Genomic DNA, 23,838 nt, shown 5'->3' with positions numbered 1-23,838 from the left:
GGGACTTGGGAGTGAGAATGACTTATGGCCCTAGGTGGGCACTGCGCATGTGGGGTGGGAGCCCTGGTTAGGCTGGGCAGTGCTTAGGGCTTTAAGGAGGCCCAGGCTGCTAATGAAACATGACTCTTCCTTAAGCCTGAGGTGCCACTCAAGGCCCATCACAGTTCATCTATCCAGACTCGTTAGGCCAGGACCCCCTCCTTTGGGCCAGAGCTCACTCATCTATTGCCTGACCAAGCCATCCCAGCCAGGGCTGGGACTAGGGTGAGTCAAGTAAGGAGCCTAGGGTGCAAGATTTGAAGAGGCATTCACTGTCAGGACCGTGCAAGTGCAGGCTAGCACCAGCAGGACCCTAAGACAGAGTCTCTTCTACCTCCCCTCTCCCTCCTGCCTTCACTCTAAGCTTTGAGCTCCTAGAGGGCAGAGACTGTGCCTGCTACTCCCTTGGGGCCCCCGGCCCAGCATGTGGGCCGTGCAGTGCTGTTCTGAGAACTCAATAAACATTTGTCCGTGGTCAAGCCTCAGCTTTCGTTCCTGAAAGAGAAAGAGTTTAAGCAGGGAAGAGCATGTGTGTGTCACTCAATCTAACCGATTCTGGTTTGGCCAGGGTCTGGGCTTCTCATTTGCTAAATATAAGCAAATGGAATGTCGAGGGGGAGAACCCAGTGCCCTTGCAAGATTCACAAAGTCCAAGTCAGGGGCGCCTGGGTGGCTCAGTGGGTTAAGTGGCTGCCTTCGGCTCAGGTCATGATCCCAGGGTCCTGGGATGGAGCTCCGCATGGGGCTCCCTGCTCAGCGGGGAGCCTGCTTCTCCCTCTCCCACTCCCTCTGCCTGCCACTCCCCCTAGGGACGACAGCGAGATCTAATCCGGGAAGTCAAAGCAGCTACTGGATGTGCATCGAATGTATCGACTTTCTACTTATCAGGACTGGAGCAATGAGCAGGATCGATCCATTGCTTTTGACTGCCAGTGAGTGCTGCGCGCCGATTGGTCCGGGTTAAGGAAACGAGGAAAAAAAGGCGTGCACGTGGGAGCCTCGGTCAGAGACTGGCGCGGTGGTGGGAACGAGGCCGGCGAGGGACCATGGCGTCGCTCAATTGCAGCGCCGTCGTCTGCGTGATTTGCTTGGAAAAACCCAAATACCGTTGCCCCGCCTGCCGCGTGCCTTAGTGAGCGCGGGGGTTGTGGGGAAGGGGACCGGGCGGGGGCCCCGGGAGGGTCCGCACGACCTTCCAGGCTGACGCGGCTCGTGGCCTCTCTTGTTACAGCTGCTCGGTGACCTGCTTCCGGAAGCACAAAGGTAAGGCCCCGGCGTCCGCCGCCCCCCGAGCCGCCGCTCTCCTCGTGCGGGCAGCCCCCACGTCCCGCCGCGCTCCCTCCCGGCCTTGCCTCGCCCGATCCTGTCGGAGCCCCAGGGGGAGCCTCTGCCTGTGAATGCCTCCCCGGATTTTGAAGTCAGAAACTTCTGCTCTGCCTTTTCTCCTACAGACTGTCCTTCCCCCCACCCCCGGCGCCCCCCTTAAAAATCGGCGACTGCTTTGGCCATCGAAGTCAGCCCTAGCAGTTTCTTCATCTTAGTATTCTGACTCAGAAGCAGCGCTGGCTGTAGTTAAGACCATTTTCTTTAAGTGCCTGGCTAGAAACAACGAGGTAGATCTGTTTGCCTTAAGGAGTGATTAGTGCTGTTAAATCTATATTTTAACTACAATCGGGAGCCTCTTAGTCCTCAGAGACCGTTCCCCACGACCTCATGCTGAGTTGACTCTGGTTAAAGTCCTATTGGTTTTTTGCGTCTAGTGTGATTCTACCCGCCCCGCCCAGTCTCTGGCTTAGAGGTATGTTTCAAGCTGCATTGCTCCGCCTGCTATTTTTGTTTTTTACCCTAGTATCTCTGGAGCATTTTTAAAGGAAATTTGTCAGTTCAAGATAGAGAGGAAAGAAGTAGAACTGTTTTGCTGGAAATAGGGTTGGGGAGCCAGGTAGGTTAGCTTTGCTCTGGCTGTGCAGCCCCTCTAAGAACCCCTAGGGCAATCCGGGGCAATCTGGAGCTCTTCAGTGTGGCCCTGCTGCTGTCAGGGTTTCTCCTAAAATGCACATTTGAGTAATTCACTCCCTTGTTGAAAACTCCAGCCTCTCTAGCAAAGGGAGGCGGTGGTTCTTAGCCTAGGTATTGCTCTCCCTAGGGAGACACATTGTGACAATGTGTTTCAGGAGCTGAGGAGGGTTGGGGCCACTTCTGGCAATCGGTATTTGTGCAGATAAATATCCTTTGGTGTGTGAAACCATCTCACACCGGTAAAGACCCTTCCACCCTGAACATCACAGTGCCTTTGATGAGAGACACTGGTCTTGGGAAGAAAGGCCATCCTCCCGTGTGGCATTCTTCTCCTGCTTCCTCCACTTGCAACCCAGCCACCTGCCAGGCCTGCCCCGTCAATCAGCCGCTAGTCGCGCATCACTGTGTCCTTGCATGTGACCCTATTTTTCAGGGGTCTGGTCCAGCTGTAGACCTTTCCCTCTGCCGGGAATGCTCTTTCCACCTGGCAGCACCTCCTCTTTGTCTCTCAGTCCTCTCAGGTGACATCAATCAGACTCTTATCGCGGGCTCTAGCTGCCAGCCATAAGGCTCAACTCCTTGAGGTGGGCCTGATGACTTTCATCTGTGTCATCCCAGTGGCACGTAGTACATGCAAATTTGGTATCTGCAACTGCTGAGAAAATAATTTCGCTAATTGAAGTCAGTGTGCCACTTAATCTTGGGGAGAGCCCTGTGAGGTTAGGCAGGGTGAGAAGGATGGGGACAGACCTCAGGGTGCATGAGGCCTGCTTCCTCCACCCTCTGTCAGGCTCAGGATTGCTTGTTTTCTGGGTGCTGCCCTTTGATTGGATCCCTCAGTTCCTCTGCGTCCATCTCCATCCCCACCCACATCCCTTACTACGTACATGTTCCCCACCTAGATGCTGACTCGGTGGGGAGGTGCATCTGATTTGTGTCTCTTTCAGAACAGTGCAACCCTGAAACTCGTTCTACTGAGAAAAAAGTAAGGTCAGCTGTTACGGCAAAAACTATAAAGCCTGCGGAAAACAAAGGTGGGTTGCTTGACTTCAAAAAAACCACCTCGGAAGGGGTTTCAAACAGAAGCTGAAGGAGGAGACGTGGGTTGGGACAGGGAGTCAGGAACGAAGCCTTCATCTTAGCTCAGAGCACCAGGAGGGGGGGCACCTGTTGTGTATTTTAGAGCAGCCTGAGGGCATTGTTAAGGACAAGAAATAAGGGGGTGAGAGGCAGCTGGCTGTGGTGTGGGGGTGAGGGGTGGACCCTGCTGGCAGGAACCTTCTCCAGTCATAGCTTCAGGTCTCCCTCCCTGGGCCTGGATGGAGCGGTCCGTTCACCTGAGCTAGGCTCAGGTGGGAGGCTGCCTTTGACCTAGCTTACCTCCCTGCTGCTGGGGGCTCCTCATGGCTTATTGTGGGAGTGGGCTGTCAGCCCATCCATCTCTACAGATTTCAGTATCTCCTAGGTGTCAGGCACCATGCCAGCGTCGGAAGGCAGCCCCTCCTGGTGCCAGCAAAGAGGTATTGAACATTCAGAGCATGGGATAGCCTATTTCTGCCCTTTGAGAAACTTCCTTGTTGGGTTTAGGCAGTGTCAGAAATTTTTGGCCATGCTGAAAGCACAAGGTATTCATGGTAGGAGGTTTTTACAGAGCACCTAGTTTTTTGGCCCCTGACAGAGCTGGAGCCATAGTGAGGAGAGCTGGGGGGATAAGAACTGGAAAGTCAGTCTCCTGGCCCAAAGACCACAGAGAAACAAGTAGAACAAGCATGTGAACATGCTAGGATGCATTTGTTAAACTCCCCAATTCTTAGCTTCACCCTCCTTCCCCAAAAAGAGGAATGTTGGTAAAGTCACAAATTGCAGAAAAGGTCATTTTTGTTTTGTCAATACCTGCTTACCCCTGCTGCTGTCAGTCACTGGTGTGCACATTTATCTGTTGGAGTAGTTCGTCTGGCAGCTAGGTTTCTAGTCGTAATTAGTTGTGTTCTGTATTCCTCAGATGATGATGAGGACTCTGTAGCTGACTTTCTCAATAGTGATGAGGAAGAGGACAGAGTTTCTTTGCAGAATTTAAAGAATTTAGGTAAGTGTGCTGTGCTTGCTTCTGTATCAACCACTGATACATTTAATCCAATGTATAGAATGTGATTTTTTTTTTAAGTTACTAAATACAGGTGACCTTTGAACTGCACAGGAGTACGGCTCCCTTCCGTCCACCCTGCAGTTGAAAATTTGTGTATAACTTCGGACTCCCCTAGAACTTAACTACTAATAGCCTACTGTCGACTGGAAACCTTACTGGTAACGTAGTCGATTAACATACAGTCTGTATGTTGCATGTATCATATGCTGTATTCTTACAATAAAGTAAATGAGAGAAAAGAAAACGTCAAAAAAATCATGAGAAAATACATTTACATCACTGTATTTATGGGGAAAACTCCATGTATAAGCAGACCTGTGCAGTTCAAACCTGCGTTGTTCAAGGGTCCCTGTACTTGAGTGTGGCACGCAGAGCCCTTCAGCCACATGACCCTGTAAACACTCAGGGCTTCCACACTTCCCTGCCTTCTTACAACTCCCTAGGCCTGGAATCCTACTGGTTCTGTGAGTTGGCAAAATTCTCCTCCCTCAAGCTTGGTTCAGGTTACCCTTCCTCAGCTCAGTTTTTCTTGATCTTTTGTCTTTCTCAGAAGCAAGCACTTTTCACCTTCCCATGGCGCCTTGCAATATACCACTCGTATTTTATGGTACCTTCTCTCCCCCACACCGGTCTGTATGGCAGGGGCCTGCATTTACCCCACCTCCCCAGTGCTCTGTACGTGGTCTAGCCATTCAAGCAGACGGTAACCCCAGGAGTTGGGAGTTTTAGAGGGATGAGGAGGTTCGTAACACCCGGTGTTTCTGTAGGCCCGTGTGGTCTGGCCTTGGGGCCATTCTGTGGCCCAAGTGATGAACGGGCCAGGGTAGTTCCTACACGTGGGAGGTTTCACTTCCGTCTCACCGTCAGGCCTACCCTGCTGCGCACCCAGTCCCACAGCAGGGAGGAGACTGAGGGCAGGTGTGAACAGTTTTGTAAACTAAGGCACCATGCAGATGTTGGCGTCTGTTCATTGCTACTGAGCCTGCAGTGAGGGTCATGTGCTGGTTTCTGCAGCGTTCAGAGTCTTTGGCGTAATTCTTCTCATCAGGGAGAACCTTTAGGCCTGTGAAGAATAACGTGCCAACAACTTCATGTTGTTCGTTGTATTTGTGCTGGTATTTTTCTTAACTTGAAATGGCGTAAATTTATAGAGATGCCAAGAACAAGAATGTGTGATGGCATTTAACTGGAAATCATATGCCGTGCTGACCTCCTCTTGTTTATGTGGAGCACTGGTTCCATTCTTGGGTTTAAAGGTGGAGGGGATGCGGCACCCTTGATCTGTACTACATCGGACGCATTTAGCTTTTAGCTGTCTGCATCTCTTCCCACTTGAACTCACACTGGCTTTCTTGTTCATTTTTAAGGAGAATCTGCAGCATTAAGAAGCCTGCTGCTCAACCCTCACCTTCGACAGCTGATGGTCAGCCTCGATCAGGGCGACAACAAGGCGAAGCTCATGAGAGCCTGCATGCAGGAGCCCTTGTTTGTGGAGTTTGCAGACTGCTGTTTAAGGATTGTGGAGCCATCCCAGGATGAGGATTCCTAAGATGGATCATTGTGCTGCTCCCTGGAACATGTGCATGACTCTTAGAGCCTGCCCGCGCCCGCCAGGGAAGAGCTAGCGTGGGGCCCTCAGCAAGGATGCTGACTTCCAGGCTGGCTGGCGTAGGGTGGGCCCTACAAAGGCTTTATCTCCAGCACTGTAGGCGTGGGTTTCAGGCAAGAGGAGGATACTCGAGGTGACAAACCCTTTATGGAGGGAGAATTTGACATTCCAATGGTGGTGTTTAAATGTTTTAATTTTGGTAGCGTTTAGACATCACACATGATTTGTCAAGTTTCATACCCATTTGAGTTAAAACTTGCTCACTGCTGCTAAATAAAATCAGGATATGGTGATTCTATGGTAAATGGCATTGTTCATCCTTAGTTCATAATTGCTTGAAATTGCATTAAATAAATCAACACATTAAATAGGTTTTGTTCCTTTCAAAGGAACTAAATGCAAATATCCCAGTCGAAATTTGGGGGCTACTTTCAAGCTAACTCGGCCTGTTCTGTTTGCAGGGAATCGGGGGTGCCCCACTGTAGTGATGGACTACACAGCTGAGTCGGATCTCTGAAGGTAGTAAAATGGGGGAAATCCTTTGTGACCCTGAGGTTTCTTAGCCCTGGTTTGCTAACCAACCCCTGACGTCTGTCAGGGCCTGAGATGTCCACAGAAGCCCCAGGTGAGTGCAGGGGCTGCAGCAGCTGTCGCTCGCTCACAGGAGCTTGGAGTCGTCGTGGAAGTAGTGCAGTGGCGTGTGGATTAAATGTCTTTGGCAAAGCAGCTGGCAGGAAAAGGCCTTGTAGACACAAAGGCACCAAGGGGTTGCCCAGCCAGGTGAAGCTAGAAGGTGAGAAGACCTCACCTGTGGCCCAGGCTGTCTCTCTCCAGCAGAATCTGATTAAAGCCAGTAACACTGTAGGGTAAGGGTTCAGGGCAGATGTCTGCATATGGCAGGGGAGACTTTCTGCAGTGGAACTTGATCGAGCCCTGGGGGAGGGGGGAGGGAAGAGAAAGAGACCGCTGAACCCCAGCTCCCGGGAGTGCCAGCCCTCCGGGTGCCCCCCCCCCCTTGCCGAGCCAATGCTAGAAATGCTAGAAATGCGGAGATGTGGAAGAGCACTGGTAGGAGACCAACAGCAGGAGCAGGATTGGGTTCCTGCTCTTTGCTCATTCTAAACCAGTGGCAAATTAAAATACAACATTTCACATCCATTTGGTGTGATGGATGAGGGAGCTCTCCCCTAATAAGAGTATTACCTGCCACAGTCTTAAGACTGCTTAAAACTGGAAGAGGGGTGCCTGGGTGGCTCAGTTGGTTAAACGACTGCCTTCGGCTCAGGTCATGATCCTGGAGTCCCGGGATTGAGTCCCGCATCAGGATCCCCGCTCAGTGGGGAGCCTGCTTCTCCCTCTGACCCCACCCCCTCTCATGCTGTCTCTCATTCTCTCTCAAATAAATAAATAAAATCTTAAAAAAAAAAAAAAAAGACTGCTTAAAACTGGAAGAGAAAACAATCCCACTTTTGTTTATACTCTGGCTGGCCTGTGTGTTGTCATGGGAGATCTTCAGGTTACGTCCTATCGTAATTCCTCTGGTATGAAAACTCACTGTTTTCTTTTGACTTGTGTCACTTAATCCTGGCCGGGACCCCATGTAGTAGGTTGAGCATTAGCCCACTATGTGTTGGCTGACTCTTTCCTTCAGCGGCCCGTAATATAAAAACAGAGCTGTTGAACCGCTGACTACCTGCTTGTCATTTGTGCGGCTGGAGCAGGGGATAAACCAAGTAATAATGTGAGGAAAATAGGATGCTAACTTCAGAATAAGCTGTCATCACAACCCAAATTTTAAAAAGTGGGACTAATTAAATGGAGGTTCAGAGGAGAAGCCAGAACACTCAGAGGCAGTTTTTAAAAAGTGAAAGGGCTCTGGAAAATTCCTACTTGTAATGATGGATACCACCCAAACCAGCCAGTTGGGAGGCTCAGGCTTCTGGCTTCCCGAGCAGGGTCAGGACGGCTCTTGTCCTAGTCTCAGTCCTGCTCCTGCCGTGGACTCATGGGCTTTGGCTCCTGCCTTCTACAAGGAGGTGTGAGGGACCCAGAGCCGTGCTTACCTGAGGCAGCGCTCGGATGGATGTGACACCAGCTTGTCCTTGGGCCGTCTGGACTGTGTAGCTACTGGGGCTCCCCGTGGGGAGCTGGAGGCAGGCCCAGACCACCAGCTTCCTCTGAAAGCCGCGGACACCCACAGCTGCGTTGGCCAGGACCAGTCCCAGGGGCCACAGGCGGATTACTGCCGCCAGGAGGCTGGTCTGTGTCTGTGGCAGCAGGAGGGAGCCTGTGGGAAGGGGAACTTGAGACAAGAGGTTTTCTTCCACACCATCCAGTTCTTTCGAAGCAAGGAAGGCCATTCCAATCTAAAAAAAAGAGTGCCACTTTATAGCTTTTAATGTATTAGTTCTTAATGGAAACCAAAACTATCTTTAACAAGGTAGCTTAACAAGGTGACCTGAAGGGCACCGGGCTGTAGAACAGCTGGATGCCTTCAACTAGATGGGCACCATGTGGCCAAACTTCTTTATGCCCAGGGCACCTGTGCTTAGGCCTTACGTATGCTACTGTAAGAACAGCCTTGAGATCTCATTGATACACCATAAAATTCACCCCTTTAAAGTGTGTAATTCCATGGTTTTTAGTATATGCCCAGAGGGGCTGATGCCGCCCTTTCTGTGTCCCAGGAACCCCACCCCAGGGCCGTCGGGTACCGGCCGGCCGCTGCCCATCCTGCCCACAGGGTCAGATACTCACTCGCCACCTCCGCCACGCACGCCCGATGACCGTGGCAGCTGCATGCAGCCTCCGCACGTGTTTCCGAGCTAGCCAGGACCGGATGGCTGAGGGGTTTGCCCAGAAACAAGAAGTGAACTGTTCTTAGAACTATGGGTAGCCTGGCCCTGCAGCCACACCCGAGCTGCTGAAGAAGCTTGGAATCGGCGCCTCTTCAGGGGATGGCTAGCCCACACCGCCCCGGGAGGGAGGGAACAGAAGTGGGTACTGAAGTGAACTTGGCTCTGAAAGACGCCCCTCAGACCGTCAGCCTGGGACAGACGTCGTGTGCAAGGGCCGCAGGGAGCAGGCTGAAGTTGCCTAGCGGCCTTACGAATTCATAAACTGGGACCCCACTGGGCACCCACGTGTTGGTAAAGGTGACACTACTGGATGGCAGACTGGCAATTTTCATTTCCTTCTGCAATTTCAGCATTTTCTGGTTCTTTTACATTCAGAACAGGGGCTATTCCATTCAATATGTTTGGATTCTAGAAAACTAAAAAGCTTAAAGACCGATCCAAATCCTGCTATCTCACCAATGCAGACAGTTCTTTAGTTTCCTTACTCTGTTTTTTTAGGCCCATACACACAGAAACACACCTGAGGAAGGTGGCATCACCCTTGACGTGCAGTTTGGCATCCTGGTTTGAACATCACATTGGAAGTAGTTTTCCATTAAATTTAAAATATTCTTCTAAAACACTTCCTAGCTGCATCATAAGGATGGTCCGTAATAGCCATGACTTTACCACTGCCAGCTATGTGGGTGGTTTCTAGTATTTTCAAAGTAAGACTGCAGGGAACATGGTTCCTATAGCTCTTCTTTTGATGATCAAATCTGGTCAGTTTTTACCTTCTCAAACTCATTACAAGCCCTGGACCCAACACATAATGATTTGGCATAGAGGCAAAGGAAGGTGGCATCAGCCACTCTCTAGGTCTGGGAAAGGGGCATTAAAGGCAGATTTTCAGCCTCTGCTGCCTCCAAAGCACCCTTATTTGTGGTGTCACCTGGTTTCCACTGAACTGGGGAGACACTAATGAGAATTCGAACCCCAGTGTACCATAGGGTCGTACCGTCAGTGTCTTGAGGCTGGGACACAGCCTTGGCATAGGGCGTCTCCAGGGAACCCGGACCACGTGGGGTCTGCACGTGGGCCATGTGCCCCGAGCCCATGCACCTCGTACCTGCCTGGATGAGCACGGCTGCCCGCCTCCGCCTCCCCTGCTTGCGGTACCAGTGTCGCCTCCAGCTGCCCTGGATGCGGCGGGCACACTGCTCCAGCACCTGGGCACGTCCATGTTCCAGAAGCTCCAACTGGGAGAAGGGGCATCCGCTGAGGGCCTCAGCCTCTCCTCCCCCTGCCCTGAAGTGGTCCCAGACCCGGTCCTGCTGAGGAGAGCACGCGGCTGGCTTCGGGGAACTCCCTGCCTCCTCACAAACCAGCTTACCGTAGAGTCTGTCATGAACACCTTGGTCCTGCCACAGTGAACTGGGGCTGCTGAGGCCTCAGCTGGGTCACCAGGTGCGGTGGCTGCCTGAGTCAGAGCTGGAAGAGTGTGGAGGATGTCCTGGAGGAGAGGTTGCAATGTGGCCGCCTCGGTGCATGGAGACCATTCTGTGGGATGGGAAACGGAGGTCCCATCAGCTCTTGGTCATCCACACGCTTCTGTGGACTGGAGAAACCGGTTCTGGTCTCCCCAGTACTCCACAGGCTTCTCTGCTGCTGTTCCTGCCTCTAACCACTTCCCCATCCTTTTTTGGGGGAGGCCAGAGGTGACCCCTCTAGTGTTCCTCAGGCCCTGGCTGTTGGGAGGAATACAGGAGTCCCCGCTTGTGGCTGTGCCCTGGGCTGGCCTGCAGCCTCCATCCCCACCAGTCCCCTCGGCAAGCTGGCAAAGGGCGCTCGGTGCCTGCCCCCAACCTGGAAACCCAGGCTACTCGGCGTTTGTTCCAAGGCCCCAAACGTGCGGGGGACCAAGCAGGGCAGCTGGGCCGCTCCCTCTGCCCTGGACCCCTTAACTCCCTGCCACATATGAGAAAAGGGAGAACAATCCCCGTCCGACAGAGGCCCAGCAGGTGCCCCTGCCTGCCCTCCCGCAGTGTGCAGGGCTGTCTCCTGTAGAGGATTTACCTGAGGGCTCTGACCACCTTTTGCTGCCCAGCGCCTCTCTGGAGAAGAGGCTGCCAAAGAGGACACCGCAGACGAGAAACCGCAAAATCGACCGGGGGCGAAGGGGGCTTTGGGCACGAGACACAGAGCAGTAGAGCAGATCATGAAGAGGGGAAGAAAGAAGTGGGGGAAAAGAATGAAAGGCAAGTGACAAAACTGTGCCTCAGAGAGATGGGAAAGCAGAAGTGTCCCAGGTGGGAGCCGTGGCTGCTGGGCTGGGGTCTGGCTGGGCAGGGGCCTCGCACTCAGTCCTTGACCCCTTCTTCCTCCACCTGTGCGGGGCGGGGGGGGACTTACCCTACATGCTGACAACCCCAAACCGGGACCACACGCCAGACCTTTCCCTTGATGTTAGAGCTTGCCAACGGGATGACTCCAGGGACCTGGAGCTCAGGTCAGCCCTGCGGGGCTCAGCACCTCCCCCAAACCTCTCTTCCCCACTGGCTGGGGGGGCGGGGGGGGCACAGTCTGACCAGTTTCTTCCCAACATTGCCCACTGTGCCCACATCTCTAGCTTGACTCTGGCCAACGTAATAGCCTCGCTCCTATGGCCTCCAGAAAGCACAAGGCTGACGTCACTCCCTTCCTCCTCCGAGGTGCCTCCATCTGCCCAGAGAATACAGCTTGGCTTCTGTGACATGGCCTATCACCCCAGTCTCACTTCCAACTGTTCTTTGCCCGTATGGGCAAGCAACACTGGCCCGGAGTTCCTCACACACAGGGTTGTCTCCTGCATGCAGCCCTCCATTCAACTATCTGTTAGGTGGAATGCTCTTCACCTGGTCAATACCATCTGTCCTCAGACACCACTTCCTCCAGGAAGCCTTCCCTGATTCACATTCCGCAGCACTACCCACGGCACTCTGTTCCCACCTCTGCCTTTCCACTTTTCCCACTGTTTGTCGTCTTTTAGTCTGTTTTCCCGACTGAACCAAGAACCAAGAACCATGAGGGCAGAACTCTGCTCTGAATGCCCAGCCCCTAGCCCCAAGATGGCTCAGGATAGGCGCTCAGTCCACTGTGGCTGAACACACGACCAGCAAATGGGCCCCACTCACCTGAGCGCCCTTCAGCAGGAAGTGGGCTGTGGGGGCCAGGGGATGTGTGAGCACGGAGCCTTCTCAGCAATTCATATCGTTCCACGAAGTTCCAGTGAGGGATCCTGGAAGCCAAGGGCGGCGGAAGAAATGAAGTGTCTTCATCTGTGAGCCTGGAATAGCGCTTGGGGCCAACGGGAGCTCCTCTATTTAATCTACTCAGCAGCTGCCTGACTGTGCCCACAATGAATGGATGAGGTGGTGGTTCTGAAGGGATGACTACGGTCACTCAAAGAAGCCCGTGGAGACCATTTTAAACTGGGTCTGCTCTTCCTGCCGTCTTGGTCTACCCAAACAAAGCTGCTCGCTCTTCTTGTAGGGGATTTGCGACCTGCCTCCTTCCAAAGGGGCTTGCAGGCTTCTCCCCAGTTGGATGGCTCCTGCTGCGTACGTGGTCAGCCACATCTGTGCCTTCTGACCCCACAGCCTCCCTTGCTTCCTCCTGATTTCTCTGCTCCCCTTCACTGCAACACTTAAACAGCTGGTGACACCTTGTATCTATCTACTCCTCCTCCTCCTGAGTCTGGCTTCTGTCCCCAACACTGTTCCCATGTGGCTCTTTCTGCAGCCATCAGCAGACACCACGCCACCAAATCCAGTGGCCAGTGCTCTGACTGGCTGACGGGAGGTGCCCGGCTGACCCCCGTGACCCCCGTGAGCCTGGCTTCCTCCTTCACCCACGACTCCTGCCAAGTTGCCGTTGTTGGTTTCTCGTCCCCTACCCTAAGTGTGAATGCTCCTCAGGGAACAGCTTCAGAGCGCTTCTCTCTCCCCACCGTGATTTCCTCCTTGCTCCTGATGTTACAACCCACTGAGGACAGATCCTCATGCGCCCTCCAGTTCCCAAAGCTCTGGGCCCCGAGCTTGTCTTACAGCCACTGCAAACCTGACGAGGTCACGTTCCTGACTCTCCTCCCATCCCACCTCCAGCCTGTGCCTTCCCCAGACATCCTATCTCAGGGAACTGTCCCCTGATGCATCCATTAACCTCCGATGGAAGCCTGAAGTTTCCTGTGTGAGCTGGAAGCTGACTGCTCCCCTGCCCACACCCCATGGTCATCCAACCCCCAGTCCTGTTTCTATTGCAAGCCATACTCCAATTTCACCCATTTCGCTCCATTTTTCATGGCTGCCCCCCTCATCTGGGTCACCATCTTGCCTATGTACCGGCAACAGCCTTCTCACACATCTCCCTTCTCTCCTGCCCCTACGTCCAGCCTCCACACAGCCACCACAGAACATGAATGGGAACACAGCACTCTCTCCTCACAACGTCCAGTGGCTTCCAGGCCCTATGGACAACTTGCCAAGTCCTCGTGGGACCCATGCGGCCCCTCTCCCCCAGGTCTCTACGCTCCCATCACTTGGGCCTCTTAGTTCCTAAGCTGGGAGCTTTGTGCTTGCTGTTTCCTCCGTTCCCAGAGGCCTGAGCTGCTTAGAGGGCCCCTCCCTGACCAGCCCCAAGATCCTCTTCCCCCATTAGTCTCCCAGCAGCATTTTTTGTTTCCTTCCTACACTGATCAACTTTATACTTCTTGTACGTGTACCCACAGGAACGTATGCCCCAAGAGGCAGAGGCTCACCTTCCTTATTCACTGATACTAGAAACTGCTTGGTACAAAACAGTACACAGAAAATGCATGGATAAACAAACGAGTGAAGCCTCTCGAGTTGCAGGTTGACCTCCGCAGACCTGCTTCTTTCTCTTCACCTCCACCTCCTATTCTGGGCTGGGCAGCTCTTGTCACGCCTGAGTCCCAAGCTCCACCCCAGCACCGGCCCTGCCCCGTGCAGCGCTCGGCCCACTCACCGGACAGGGAAGCCAGCAGCACTGATGTGGATGGTCTCCACGAGGCCACAGGCCTCCAGCTGACTCAGGACCTGCAAGGATGGGAGACAGGCTGGGCACCTGCAGCCAGAAATACCACTCCTGCCCTCTCTCTGAGGCTTTACTGTGGCCTTGGTCCGTATGAACCTGCAGGCTGTCTAGAGGCGTGGCTGATGGGGGTCTACTCCTTGGGACCTCAAGAAAATCTCCCTGCTAAAAAGGGTCCTGGTGGCCCCAGGTCCCCTTATCTGATGCCTGGCTTCTGATGCAGCTGAGGCAGGTGCTGGTCCTGCTTTTCTCTCGCTCCTCCAGGCAGTGCAGAGGTCCTGCCTCACCATGCAGCCCAACCCCATTTGTTTCCTATTTATTTTCTATTTTGTGGGCAACAGAGTAAATCATAGCTGAGAGGGAGGAGAGGTTATATTGTAAAGATTCTTCGGGACCAGAGTGGAGAGATCCTGGCCTTAAACCCCCAGGCCAGTTGACTGTGGGACACTCTCCAGCACTGTGCAGCACTCAGACAGACCTCATCCCCATCTCAGAGCCCCGTACCCTGAACAAAGGGCAGCTGCTGGCCACCGACTGCTTTTGTGCGAATCAGAAAACACTCGACCTCCGGTCAGAAATGGCTGCAGTGTGCAGGACTGTAAGGCGACGCAGGCTTTCAGCGAATCACAAAAGCCACCCGTCCCTTGGGGCAGCTTCGGTCTCATCAGGGCACATGATGGGCGAACAGAGTGTCTGATGCAGTGCAGCCTTCCTGGCTAGCTCACTGTGCTGTGCACAGACCACAAAACCGTATGTGACCGTGCTGCCAAAGCAGGGGACACAAGACGCCCTCGTGAGACTCAGCCCGAGAGACGCGCTCTGGGCACTCCATTTGGAGCCTAAGTTCTGCCTTTTGGCCCTTCAGGGCCTTGGCCAGATGGAGCTCCCCGCAAAGCAGCTCCGGCCCCGTGAATTACCTCCTCCTGGAGAAAGGTGTGCGCCTGGCCCTGGCTGTTGGGCTTGATGCAGCGAATGTAGTGGGGCGTAGTGCTATCCAGAACCTGCAGAAGCTGCTCCAGGGAGGCCTGCAGGGGGGGAGACTGCGGGGTCAGGCAGACTGGGGCTGCCTGCACGCATCAGCTGGGCCGTGGTTAGTGACTGCCTCAAACACCTGAGGCGGTCCTCACAGCCCTGAGGCGGGGATGCTCCTGGGCCCTGGGATGATTATGGGAGGTGCTCACTGAGTCCAAGCACCCTCCTGGCCTGACCTCCCACTGCTCCTCACCCCTGCCTCCTGGGGCCTTCCTGACCTGCGATCCTGCACCTGGTTGGTCTCTGCTGCCCTCCCCCCACCCTCCCTGGTGCAATCTTTCTGGAAGAGCACAATCTCGGAAGCCAAAGCCATTCATTCAGGCAACAGCTGTTCTCATTAAGCCCATCCTGTGTGCCCGGGGAGCTGTGCTGGGGCAATGACAAGGTCAGTCTGCGGCTCAGAGCCCAGGGTCTGACAGGCTACACAGACATGGGGTGGGCCCCCTCAGTGGCGTGTCTGAGGCTAGGCAGGAAAGTGCCAACAAAATCTGGGCTCCACAAGGTGCTTCCTCTAGGAGGTGATCAGGCTGAGGTTTGAAGAAAGAGAAGGAATCAACTTAGGACAAAGGGTATAGAGGGTGGGAGTGTGGGGGGAGGGGGAGGGGCATCCCAGGAAGATGGAGCAGAATGTGCAAGGGCTCAGAGGTGGCAGAAAGCAAAAAGTGCTAGAGAAGGTGACAAATCTGCTAGCCAAGGACAGCTGGAGCAGGAAGCTGGAGAACTGGGAAGGGATGGGGGCACAGAGGTTCGCGTTAACTATTGCTCTTCCATGACCGCCCTATCGGCAGTGGGTGAGAGACCCTCACTGTGCCACCCACAAGCCCCTAGGCTTCCAATCATGTCAATTATACATCTCTTTGTCAGTTTCCGGTCTCGGTCTTCCCCATGAGACTACCAACTCCGCGTGGACTGGGACCACGTCTACTTGACTTGTCAACACTCCCTGGCACACAGTACCAATCCTGGAAGGTGCTGGGTAAATATCTGAGATTGGTGAATGAACCAAGCACATCATATCAACACCCCCCCAACCCACCTTGAACTTGGACACCACAGTCAACACAGGGGCTCTGCTCTGGCCAGAGGGCTCCTCCTGGGCCTTCTCTTCAGGGTCAGCAGGAAACAGCACCTTGAGTAGGGGGTCCTGGGATTGCTGTAGGAGCCTGGTCAGCTCAGGTGGGACAGGGTCCTATTGGAAAAGGACAAGGGCAGCAGGTAAGGGCACGTGGAGTGCTACCCAGGGCTGTCTACAGGTGTGCCAGTCCTGCTCACCACGGCCCCAGAAGATGGCTTCTGTGGGAGCCCCACTGTGACAGGAGTCATTTCTGGGCAGCTCATGCCTGATTATCAGGGACCTCAGGCAGGCCCAAGAGGTGACTTTGGGCTCTGGGAGGATGTTCAGGAGAGAGAGAGTGCATGACTGCAAACTTCCATGTATGTGCAGCAGTGACTCAACCACCTCATTTCACACCGGCCCCCACAAGCCACAGCCCAGCCCTCACCTTGTTCTTCTCCACCAGACCTGCAGTGTGGTACTGCACAGGGCCCGCGTAATGGACCACGATGAAGCTGGGCTCCCGGCTGAGTTTGTTGTGGCCCAGGCAGGGGCTGCCGGCCAGCGCACTCTCGATGCGTGTCTGGAGCTGGGCTGCACTGCTTGGCCGATTAAGGCGGCATTCCTGCATGGGATGGGATGGGCAGTCAGCCAAACACGAGACGGGCTCACCACAGCCCTCATGGTCCCCACACCCTGTGGTCCCCCAACAGCAGAGCTGTCACACAGTGGCTCTCAGAGGGAAGGAACGTAGGGATTAGCAAGCCCACTTGGCAGATGGGAAGACAGAGGCACAGGGTGGGTACAGTATAGTCTCCAAGGCCCCAAAAAGGCCCCAGAAAGGCCCAACTCTGGTGCTCAGCATACTAGCTGACCCCACCTCATTTATGAGGGAGCAGATGCTGATGGGGCTCCCCTCGAGGAGATCCAAGCAGGGCTGGTTGTCCTGGTAGTTGACAAATGACCACTCCAGACCCTCGACTGCATATTCCTCCTAGGGGACAAAGGTGGGGGTTGGGTGGCAGGAAAAGGCAACTGTGATCTGAGGCCCAGATGGCTCATCCACGGCTGGCCTCAATACCACAGCATATTCCAGAATGACATCAAAGAAGGAACTAAAGGCTCCTGGTAAGATCCTGGAAGAAGCATTCCACCCCTCACCTGTTGAGCCCTTAGGTAGTGAGCCACAAAGTGCTGTTGCAGCTTCTCATTGGCGTAGTTGATGCACAACTGTTCCAGGCTGTTGTTGGGAAAGGACTCAAATCCGTACACATCCAGCAGGCCTGAGAGGATGGGGAAGAGCCCATGGGGCCGCTGCAGGGGCGGGGGGCAGTTGGGGGGACTACAGGAGCCTGGGGCGAAACCTCACGCTTGGCAGCCTAGAGATGAAGTTAAATGAGCATGACACCCGGCAGAGGGCACAGCTTACACCCCGCCTTGGGGAGGGGCCCATCTCTACTTCATGGCCCGTCAGAATTCAGAGCAGGAAAGAAGACTGAATGAGGTTTGAGGGGCAGCCTAGAGAACATTTTCTATGTCTAATCCAGTTTGGAGGGCCTCGATCTCACCAGCCCAGCTGGTATCTAGAATTCCACTGTCCCTTGAGCAAACTTCACATCTTTGAGCTTGACTTCCTCCCCTGACTATCCCACCCCAGTTCCAACCATGTTAGCGTGTCCCCCAAACCCCCTCTAATCTAGCTATTTTGCCTCTCCCCCGACTGCTCTCCTGAGGCCGGACCTGGGTCTCAGGAGAGAGGAGGGGCCCTCACAGACAAGGCACCATCTGAGTCTGCCTAGAGAGCTACAGACGGGTCAGACATGGGCACCGAGGGCACAGAGCTGTCTTGCCCAGACGTTGATGGATGAGGAGGGGGGGGGAGAGAAGGGAAAAGAGAGAGCTGTGTGGAGTCGCACAGTGGACTCTACTGTTCTTTTTCTGAAGGAGTGCTCCCAGAAAGGTGAGCCCCTGCTACCTATGAAAGTGGTCCAGGAGTCAGGGTCTGCACAGATGCTGCTATTGATCACGGATACCAGCCAGTCAAACAGCCTGTTGGGGTGGGGGTGGAGGGAGAGAGGACTCTGGTGAGAGGTCAGGTGAGCCTGAGGGGTGGCAAGACTGCTCCTCTAGCCAGGGTGCCACACTCTGAAGGGCCTGTATCCCAAGCCTGACAGGCCAGAGGGTCAAACCCTCTCCTCCAGTTCTCTGGCCCATCCTGTCTTGCCCTACCACAGATGCAGTCTATGGTCATGCCTGTTCCTAGGTACACATAAACCTGGCCTGTCCTGCCAGCACGCTGAACACAGGACAACGAGACCTTGGGGCTAGACAGGGAGTGAGTCTCCATCAGTCACTTGGCCAGACACCCAGCTGGTGTCTTGACTAGAAAGGAAGGGGCCGATGGGTAGGCCTGTGTGAGGCTTGCAAAGAACCAAGTTCATTAGACTCCCCTGCAAAACTAGACCTGTGGTGCCTAGAGCTCAAGATCCTGCCACATCCCCCCAACTCGATCTTGCACAAGTGGGCCCCGAGTCACCTGAGGTCAAGTGGCATCCTGCACTCTGGACCATCCCCCACCCCACCCCCAGAAGATGAGGCAGTCACGGTCCTGGGGACACGTTCAGCACGATGTACGGTACTATTAAGGAGTCTCTTTCTTACGGTTTTTCTTAAAGTGACTGCTCTGCAACTTACTGCAGTCCAGTCACTGGTTTCTATTTTCGCCACAGGGGCTTCAAGTGCCCGTCTGAGGTACTAAACACGAGTGACCTGGTGACACAGTGACCCGACCTTTATCCTGTATGAAATGTTCCATTTCACACAGGCTCACTCTGTGGTCATCATATTTATCTTATCTGCTCATTTTGCAGTTACTTAACACAAAGGCTTTAGAAGACTTTGGCCTGAAATCAGCTTCGGTGCAGTGGGAACGAAGTCTCTTGCTGAACTGGGGTCAGTCTGAGCCCAGCTGCCTTGGGCCATCTTCATCTTAGCAGTGCATCTCAGGCTCTTAGACTCTTCAGGAAGTTCATGAAAGCAGAGGACCCTCTCTCCCCAGTGCCCAAGTTCCCATAAGCACGTGCATACGCACATGTATGTGTTCTGTCCCATAGCTGTGCAGGATTCCGGGCCCCTTGATACCTTTACTTGGTACCCTGAAGGTTCTCAGAACCCAGGGCGAGACATCACCCTTAACCACATGGCCAGAGTCCACGTGGAGATGCCCAAATAACCGAACAGGGAAAGGCCAGGACCCCCACCTTCACCACGTTCTGGGCTTGCACTTGCTGCACATTATATCATGCGAGACTGTGGGCCACACTGCTGGCTCTCCCGTCTATCAGTCTCCCCAGGTAACATGAAAACATGAAGTGCGAGGGCACATGGAGACAGAGGAGCCGATTCACCCATAGGTCTAAACCTGGAACTGAGTGGGCCCCAGATCGCCTTGGCAGCCTGCTCTGCCAGTGAAGAGCCAGGCAGGCTTTCCTCACCCACTGCCAAGGGCAAGGCAGGCTCCTGTGCTTTAATAATGAGCTGAATCTAGCCCAGACTGTGGCAACTTCCCCACGCAGAGGACTCTGGAATTAAGGTCAAAGGCCTTGCTCAGGAAAAATCCAGGAGCTACTCCCTGCTGTCCCCGAGGGTCTGGGAAGGGTCTGGGAAGCAGGGAGAAGAATGTGTCTGCTTTATCTGGAAGCCTCCACCGTGGCCCTGAGCCTACTGCCTGATGGTGTCTGGTCCAACTCCAGACAGGGGAGAACCTGGAAGGAGGGCAGGGCCCCGAGTGCTCACCGTGCGTAGACTAGTTTGGCCACACAGTCTCTGCGGATGTCGCACTCGGCTCGGGAACAGGGCTTCCGGAACACCTGCTGCCTGCCTGCCCTGATGGTTCTGATCCGCAGTGTCTCCAGCAGTGGGTCTTCTGGAAGCTGTAGCAGCGAGGCTGACGTCCTGATAGAGCCTGAGAAGGACAAATCCCCTCCATGCAGGCGGCCCTCTTCACAAGACAATGTGATGTCATCACAGTGGAACCATGGTGCCCCACATGGACGGAATAAACCCTGGTTCAGGTGCAGGAGGCTTGCCCGAGGCAGAGGCAGGACTTGAACTCAGGCCTTCTCTGTCCCAGTCCACACTGCCCCACGTGGGACAGATCACGTCATAAACCCTCTGACTTTTTTCTCATCTGTAGAACAGGGCCGCTGCTGTCTGCCTCCCCAGAGATGGGGGTGAGCAGGAACATCATGGTTTCACCAAGGGCATCGCCTTCCACATTCCAACCTCCCCGCCCCCTGCATCCCACCCATGTTGGCCCTTTTGCAGACAGGGCGGGCCCTGCTCCCTGGCGGTGTGACCGAAGCCTGAGCCCCAGGCCCCCGCCCTGTCCTCACACTTGGCATCGCCCATCAGCTGGCAGGGCTGAGCTTCGTCCTCAGAGTCGGCAAAGCGGATGTTGCCGAGGTGCAGCAGTCCGGCCAGGACCTGAGTGGGCAAGGGGACATGGTGTGAGCTCTTTCTCCAGGGCTGGAGCCTCGCCCGGGAAGCGCCCGTCTCCTGCTCACAGAGTCCCGGTACCAGGATCATTAAGACAAGCCCCTAACTGATGCCCCCTGACTACGAGACCCTGCCAGGCACAATTCTGTTCGAGTTACATGCATCACCTTGTTTAATCTTTTCAACGATCACTAAGGAATGTGCTGTGACGATGCCCATGACAGACAGGGGTGACAAAGGGAGAAGTTCAGTCATAAGTCTACAGGGCACCTGGCTGGCTCAGTGGAGTGTGTGACTCTCAATCTCAGGGTTGTGAGTTTGAGTCGCACACCGGGTGTAGAGATTATTTAAAATAAATAAATAAAATTTTCAAATCACAAGCCTGCAGGCCACAGACTTGGTAAAAGACAAAGGCAGGATGAGAAGGCAGGCAGTCTGACTTGAGGTGCCTCCCAGGGCAGCCAGTGGGGCTCCCACGTCACCCGTCTGTCCCTGTGCCTTCCCTTCTCTAGAAGCAGACTATGAGACCACTCCTATTACCTGTGGGCCAGGCTTACTTCTGCGTGGCCAGTGGGGCTTTGGCCCTGGCTCCCTCTGGCCTTCTCTCAGCACTGGGGCTCTGACAGCTCAGCCTGGGGTAGAATCTGGGATTTTGGTCTCTGCACATTGGGCTCGATGTCCCAGGCCACACTGTACAGTGGATCCACATGGATGGGTCCCCATAGGCTACAGAGAAGAGACTCAAGTCCAGCAACTTGGAAACCCTCAGACCCTTATTGGGAGAGCAAGGCCTCTCCCACCATCCCCGTCTGGTCCCATGCCGGAGGTCTCCACATGCTACCAGTGTTCAGGCCACAACCTACCTTGGGAGAAGACTGCCATACCCAATGGGCAGAGGGTCATGATACTGCAAGGCCAGAACCCTGGGGTTGTCCACTTGCCCTGGGTTTGTCCCCATGTGCTGTCCCTCTGGCCAAGCTCTGGCCTGATGTGCCTATGCTGGCCATGATCCCCTCCCTGCCTGAGCAGCCCCCATCTAGAGGTAGAGGTCACTGTCCACTGCACTGCCACCTCCCTGCAGAGGCTTCCCTGTGGCTGCTGCCAGCCTATCCTGTATCCCCACCCCCTGCTCTGGTGGGTGTGGGGGTGATGGGGAGGGTGGCAGTCAGCTCCGTCAGCAGACACAGAAGGGAGAAGGGAGGCCACTAGTGGGATGATGGGGGCCCAGCTCACCTGGGTCAGCACTCCATCTGAGAGGAGGGAAAAGTGGGAAGTTGGAATTACTACGTCTGGTACAAACTGTCACTTAGTGATGTCCGACCCAGGGAGGTCACTTTACCTCTCTAGTTTTCTCAAGCATAAAAATGGGAAAAATCTCCACACACACAGGACTGTTGAAAAAACCAAGTGGACTAAGAAGTGTGAATGTGATTTTAAAGTCTGAATATACTAGACGAACCTGTGATAGCATTACTTCTCTATTCTGTACTCTGATCACTGCAGTAATAACTGACCTGGCCCCCCCCGCCCCCAGCCCACTGTTAGGTTTTACAGCACAGCACTGCACACTCAATCACTGTCCTTTATGCCCTGTTCTCCCCGATGCCCTGTCCGGGCTCAGCGGCTCAGAGGGTAGGTGACTCCTTAGAGACTGCACAGTGGGGCTTAAAGTCCTAGATCTTCAGAGTTCAGAGAAGGGACGTATGAAAGGGGCTTCCCATCCATCACCTCTGCCAAACACAAGAGCTGTGCCTTTTCCTCTAACCTGAAAGATGTTGTTCTGAGTGGGGGTGTCGATACCCAAATGAAGCATGGCCTCTCTGGTCACCTCGAAACAATCCTCTGAAAAGGAATCCAAGTCACAGCCCAGGGTCAGGACCAGAGGTCAGCAGGGACATCGAGGGGTGAAGAAGGCAGGCCCTGCGCGGAGGGTGAATGGGTACTGACGGGCTAGCCCAGGGTGCTGGACAAGGCTCCCCCTACCTTCCAAGGTCCTGTCCGGGTTGGGCAGCCAAGAGAAGGCTGCTCCCTCAGGGAGGTGCCACTGAAGCCTCTCGTCCGTGCCGGCTCCTTTACAGATCTGTGGGAAGGGGTGGGCAGGTGGCCGAGGTGAGGGTGTGAGGAAGCCCAGGCCTGCATAAGCCTGGGGTTGCCATGAGAGGAGAAATGCTTTGATATCACAAGGTTGAGAGGTCCCTGCACAGAGCCCAGGGCAGGCCCAGAGGCAAAAGCCTTAGCAACAGTTCTGAATGTCTCTAACCTGATGCAAGAAAAGCCTGCTGAGGGGGCCTGTGGTCTGATGAGGAAAGCACAACTCCTGTCTGGGGAGCCCCAGGTCCCATCCGAGCAGGCAGACATACTATCCAGGCTCTGGGGGACACCAAGTCTGATTTATAGGAGACACATCAGACACAGCTCTAGGGAAGCCCTCACTCTGTTGGAGACAGTTGCCATTGTAAGAGTCCTCGGTCTGATTAGGGGGACCCAGTCGCAGTCCCAAGGACCTTTTGGTCTGATAGAGAAAGCAAATGCATCTCCATGTCAAAACCATCCTGGGAGCTAAGGTCCAGCATGAGGCAGAGGAGTTGCACAAAGTCTGCAGGAGTAAGTGGCCGCCTCACCGAAAGTGTTGGGCGGGGCAGGCCTCGAGCATGGGGGCGGGGCGGAGAGGAGGGTTTGGAGGCTCAGACCCATCTCCACCCTACATCTGGGCAGCTGTGGGCCCAGCTTGACACAAACCTGGTAGAAGATGTGGAAGTTCCTCTCACTGGATGCCTGATAGGCCACTCGAGTTTTCTCCAGGAGGTACGTCTGGACTGCAGCTCCGGTCATCTGCTGGGCCCTGGACACAAGCAGGTAGCCATTTATTAAGGACTTACCATCTGCCAGAATGCAACCTAGCCCCTCCCCCCAAATCTCTTCCACTTAGTCAAAGTGGGTCTTGAGGACTAGGGACCACTCAGCAGGTCCTCAGGTGGTCTGGAACATTCCCCTGTGACCACCTCAGGTGGACAGGGCCAAGCCCTCTATATACCATTTTGTCCCATCTCAAGGCAGGAACGGAAGCCCCAGCTTCAAGCTCAGGGGTGCAGTCCAGAAAGGTGGTAGTTTAACTAGAAGCCCCAAACCAGGGTAGAAGCCAGGAGGAACTCACAGGCCGTAACAAGCACACCGCCTCAGGGTCTCTAAGGCTGGAGTAGCTAGAATTCTCCAGGTTCAAAGATCACCCCCAGGTTCATTTATTCCATGCCAGGAGGAGCAGGGTTCTGCCCATAGGAGTAGCCCAGGCTGGAAACCGCCCCAGCCACATTCGGCCTCCACATCCCCATCCTCCCATCAGCCATAGTGGCAGTGGCCATTACCTGTTCAGCTGGAGCTGGATGAACTTCCCAAAGCGACTGCTGTTGTTATTCCTCAGGGTGCACGCATTCCCTAGAGATCACACCGAGGTTTATAACACTCCCCCATGCTGACCAGGTCCTCGTGGGCCAAGGTGGGGGCACGTCTCGATCCTCAA

The 23,838-nt window shown here is 54.5% G+C and overlaps 2 protein-coding genes across 14 annotated transcripts in view; one reads left to right on the top strand and one right to left on the bottom strand.

Moving 5' to 3' along the window:
- The first annotated feature begins 960 nt into the window (after nt 1-960).
- On the top strand, nt 961-6,106 carry ZNHIT3 (zinc finger HIT-type containing 3). 2 transcript variants are annotated; one of them, XM_045889319.3, is made up of 5 exons: nt 1,013-1,171; nt 1,271-1,302; nt 3,006-3,092; nt 4,061-4,144; nt 5,572-6,106. In XM_045889319.3, exons 1-5 carry the CDS (start codon nt 1,086-1,088, stop codon nt 5,751-5,753), a joined length of 471 nt encoding a protein of 156 aa, XP_045745275.1. In that variant the 5' UTR covers nt 1,013-1,085; the 3' UTR covers nt 5,754-6,106. The 2 variants fall into 2 exon arrangements, with proteins under 2 accessions (XP_064438352.1, XP_045745275.1); XM_064582282.1 differs by lacking the exon at nt 4,061-4,144 and having other exon boundaries at nt 961-1,171.
- MYO19 (myosin XIX) overlaps nt 4,471-23,838 on the bottom strand; it is a 37,413-nt gene continuing 18,045 nt past the window's right edge. For 6 of the 12 annotated variants that reach the window (XM_064582262.1, XM_045889313.3, XM_064582263.1 and 3 more), the window contains 19 exons: nt 23,684-23,753; nt 23,061-23,163; nt 22,305-22,401; nt 22,087-22,163; nt 20,219-20,309; nt 19,620-19,788; nt 17,800-17,873; nt 16,986-17,107; nt 16,705-16,818; nt 16,273-16,449; nt 15,807-15,959; nt 14,656-14,763; nt 13,673-13,743; nt 11,824-11,927; nt 10,044-10,210; nt 9,780-9,909; nt 8,571-8,656; nt 7,877-8,179; nt 4,471-6,746 (listed from right to left, as the gene is read on the bottom strand). In XM_064582262.1, the coding sequence (XP_064438332.1) occupies nt 6,618-6,746; nt 7,877-8,179; nt 8,571-8,656; nt 9,780-9,909; nt 10,044-10,210; nt 11,824-11,927; nt 13,673-13,743; nt 14,656-14,763; nt 15,807-15,959; nt 16,273-16,449; nt 16,705-16,818; nt 16,986-17,107; nt 17,800-17,873; nt 19,620-19,788; nt 20,219-20,309; nt 22,087-22,163; nt 22,305-22,401; nt 23,061-23,163; nt 23,684-23,753 (2,345 nt within the window). In that variant the 3' untranslated portion in view covers nt 4,471-6,617. Of the gene's footprint in view, nt 6,747-7,876; nt 8,180-8,570; nt 8,657-9,779; nt 9,910-10,043; nt 10,211-10,726; nt 10,834-11,823; nt 11,928-13,672; nt 13,744-14,655; nt 14,764-15,806; nt 15,960-16,272; nt 16,450-16,704; nt 16,819-16,985; nt 17,204-17,799; nt 17,874-19,619; nt 19,789-20,218; nt 20,310-22,086; nt 22,164-22,304; nt 22,402-23,060; nt 23,164-23,683; nt 23,754-23,838 lie in introns of those variants that run through there. The other 6 variants (XM_064582264.1, XR_010408389.1, XM_064582268.1 and 3 more) reach the window with 6 other exon arrangements.

This window comes from Mirounga angustirostris, unplaced genomic scaffold (assembly GCF_029215605.1).
Source record: "Mirounga angustirostris isolate CCGP_5_RB_7025 unplaced genomic scaffold, mMirAng1.0.hap1 SCAF_17, whole genome shotgun sequence".
Classification (NCBI taxonomy): Eukaryota; Metazoa; Chordata; class Mammalia; order Carnivora; family Phocidae; genus Mirounga; species Mirounga angustirostris.
Note: the sequence above shows the minus strand (reverse complement) of the source record. Positions and strands in the feature narration are given on the sequence as shown.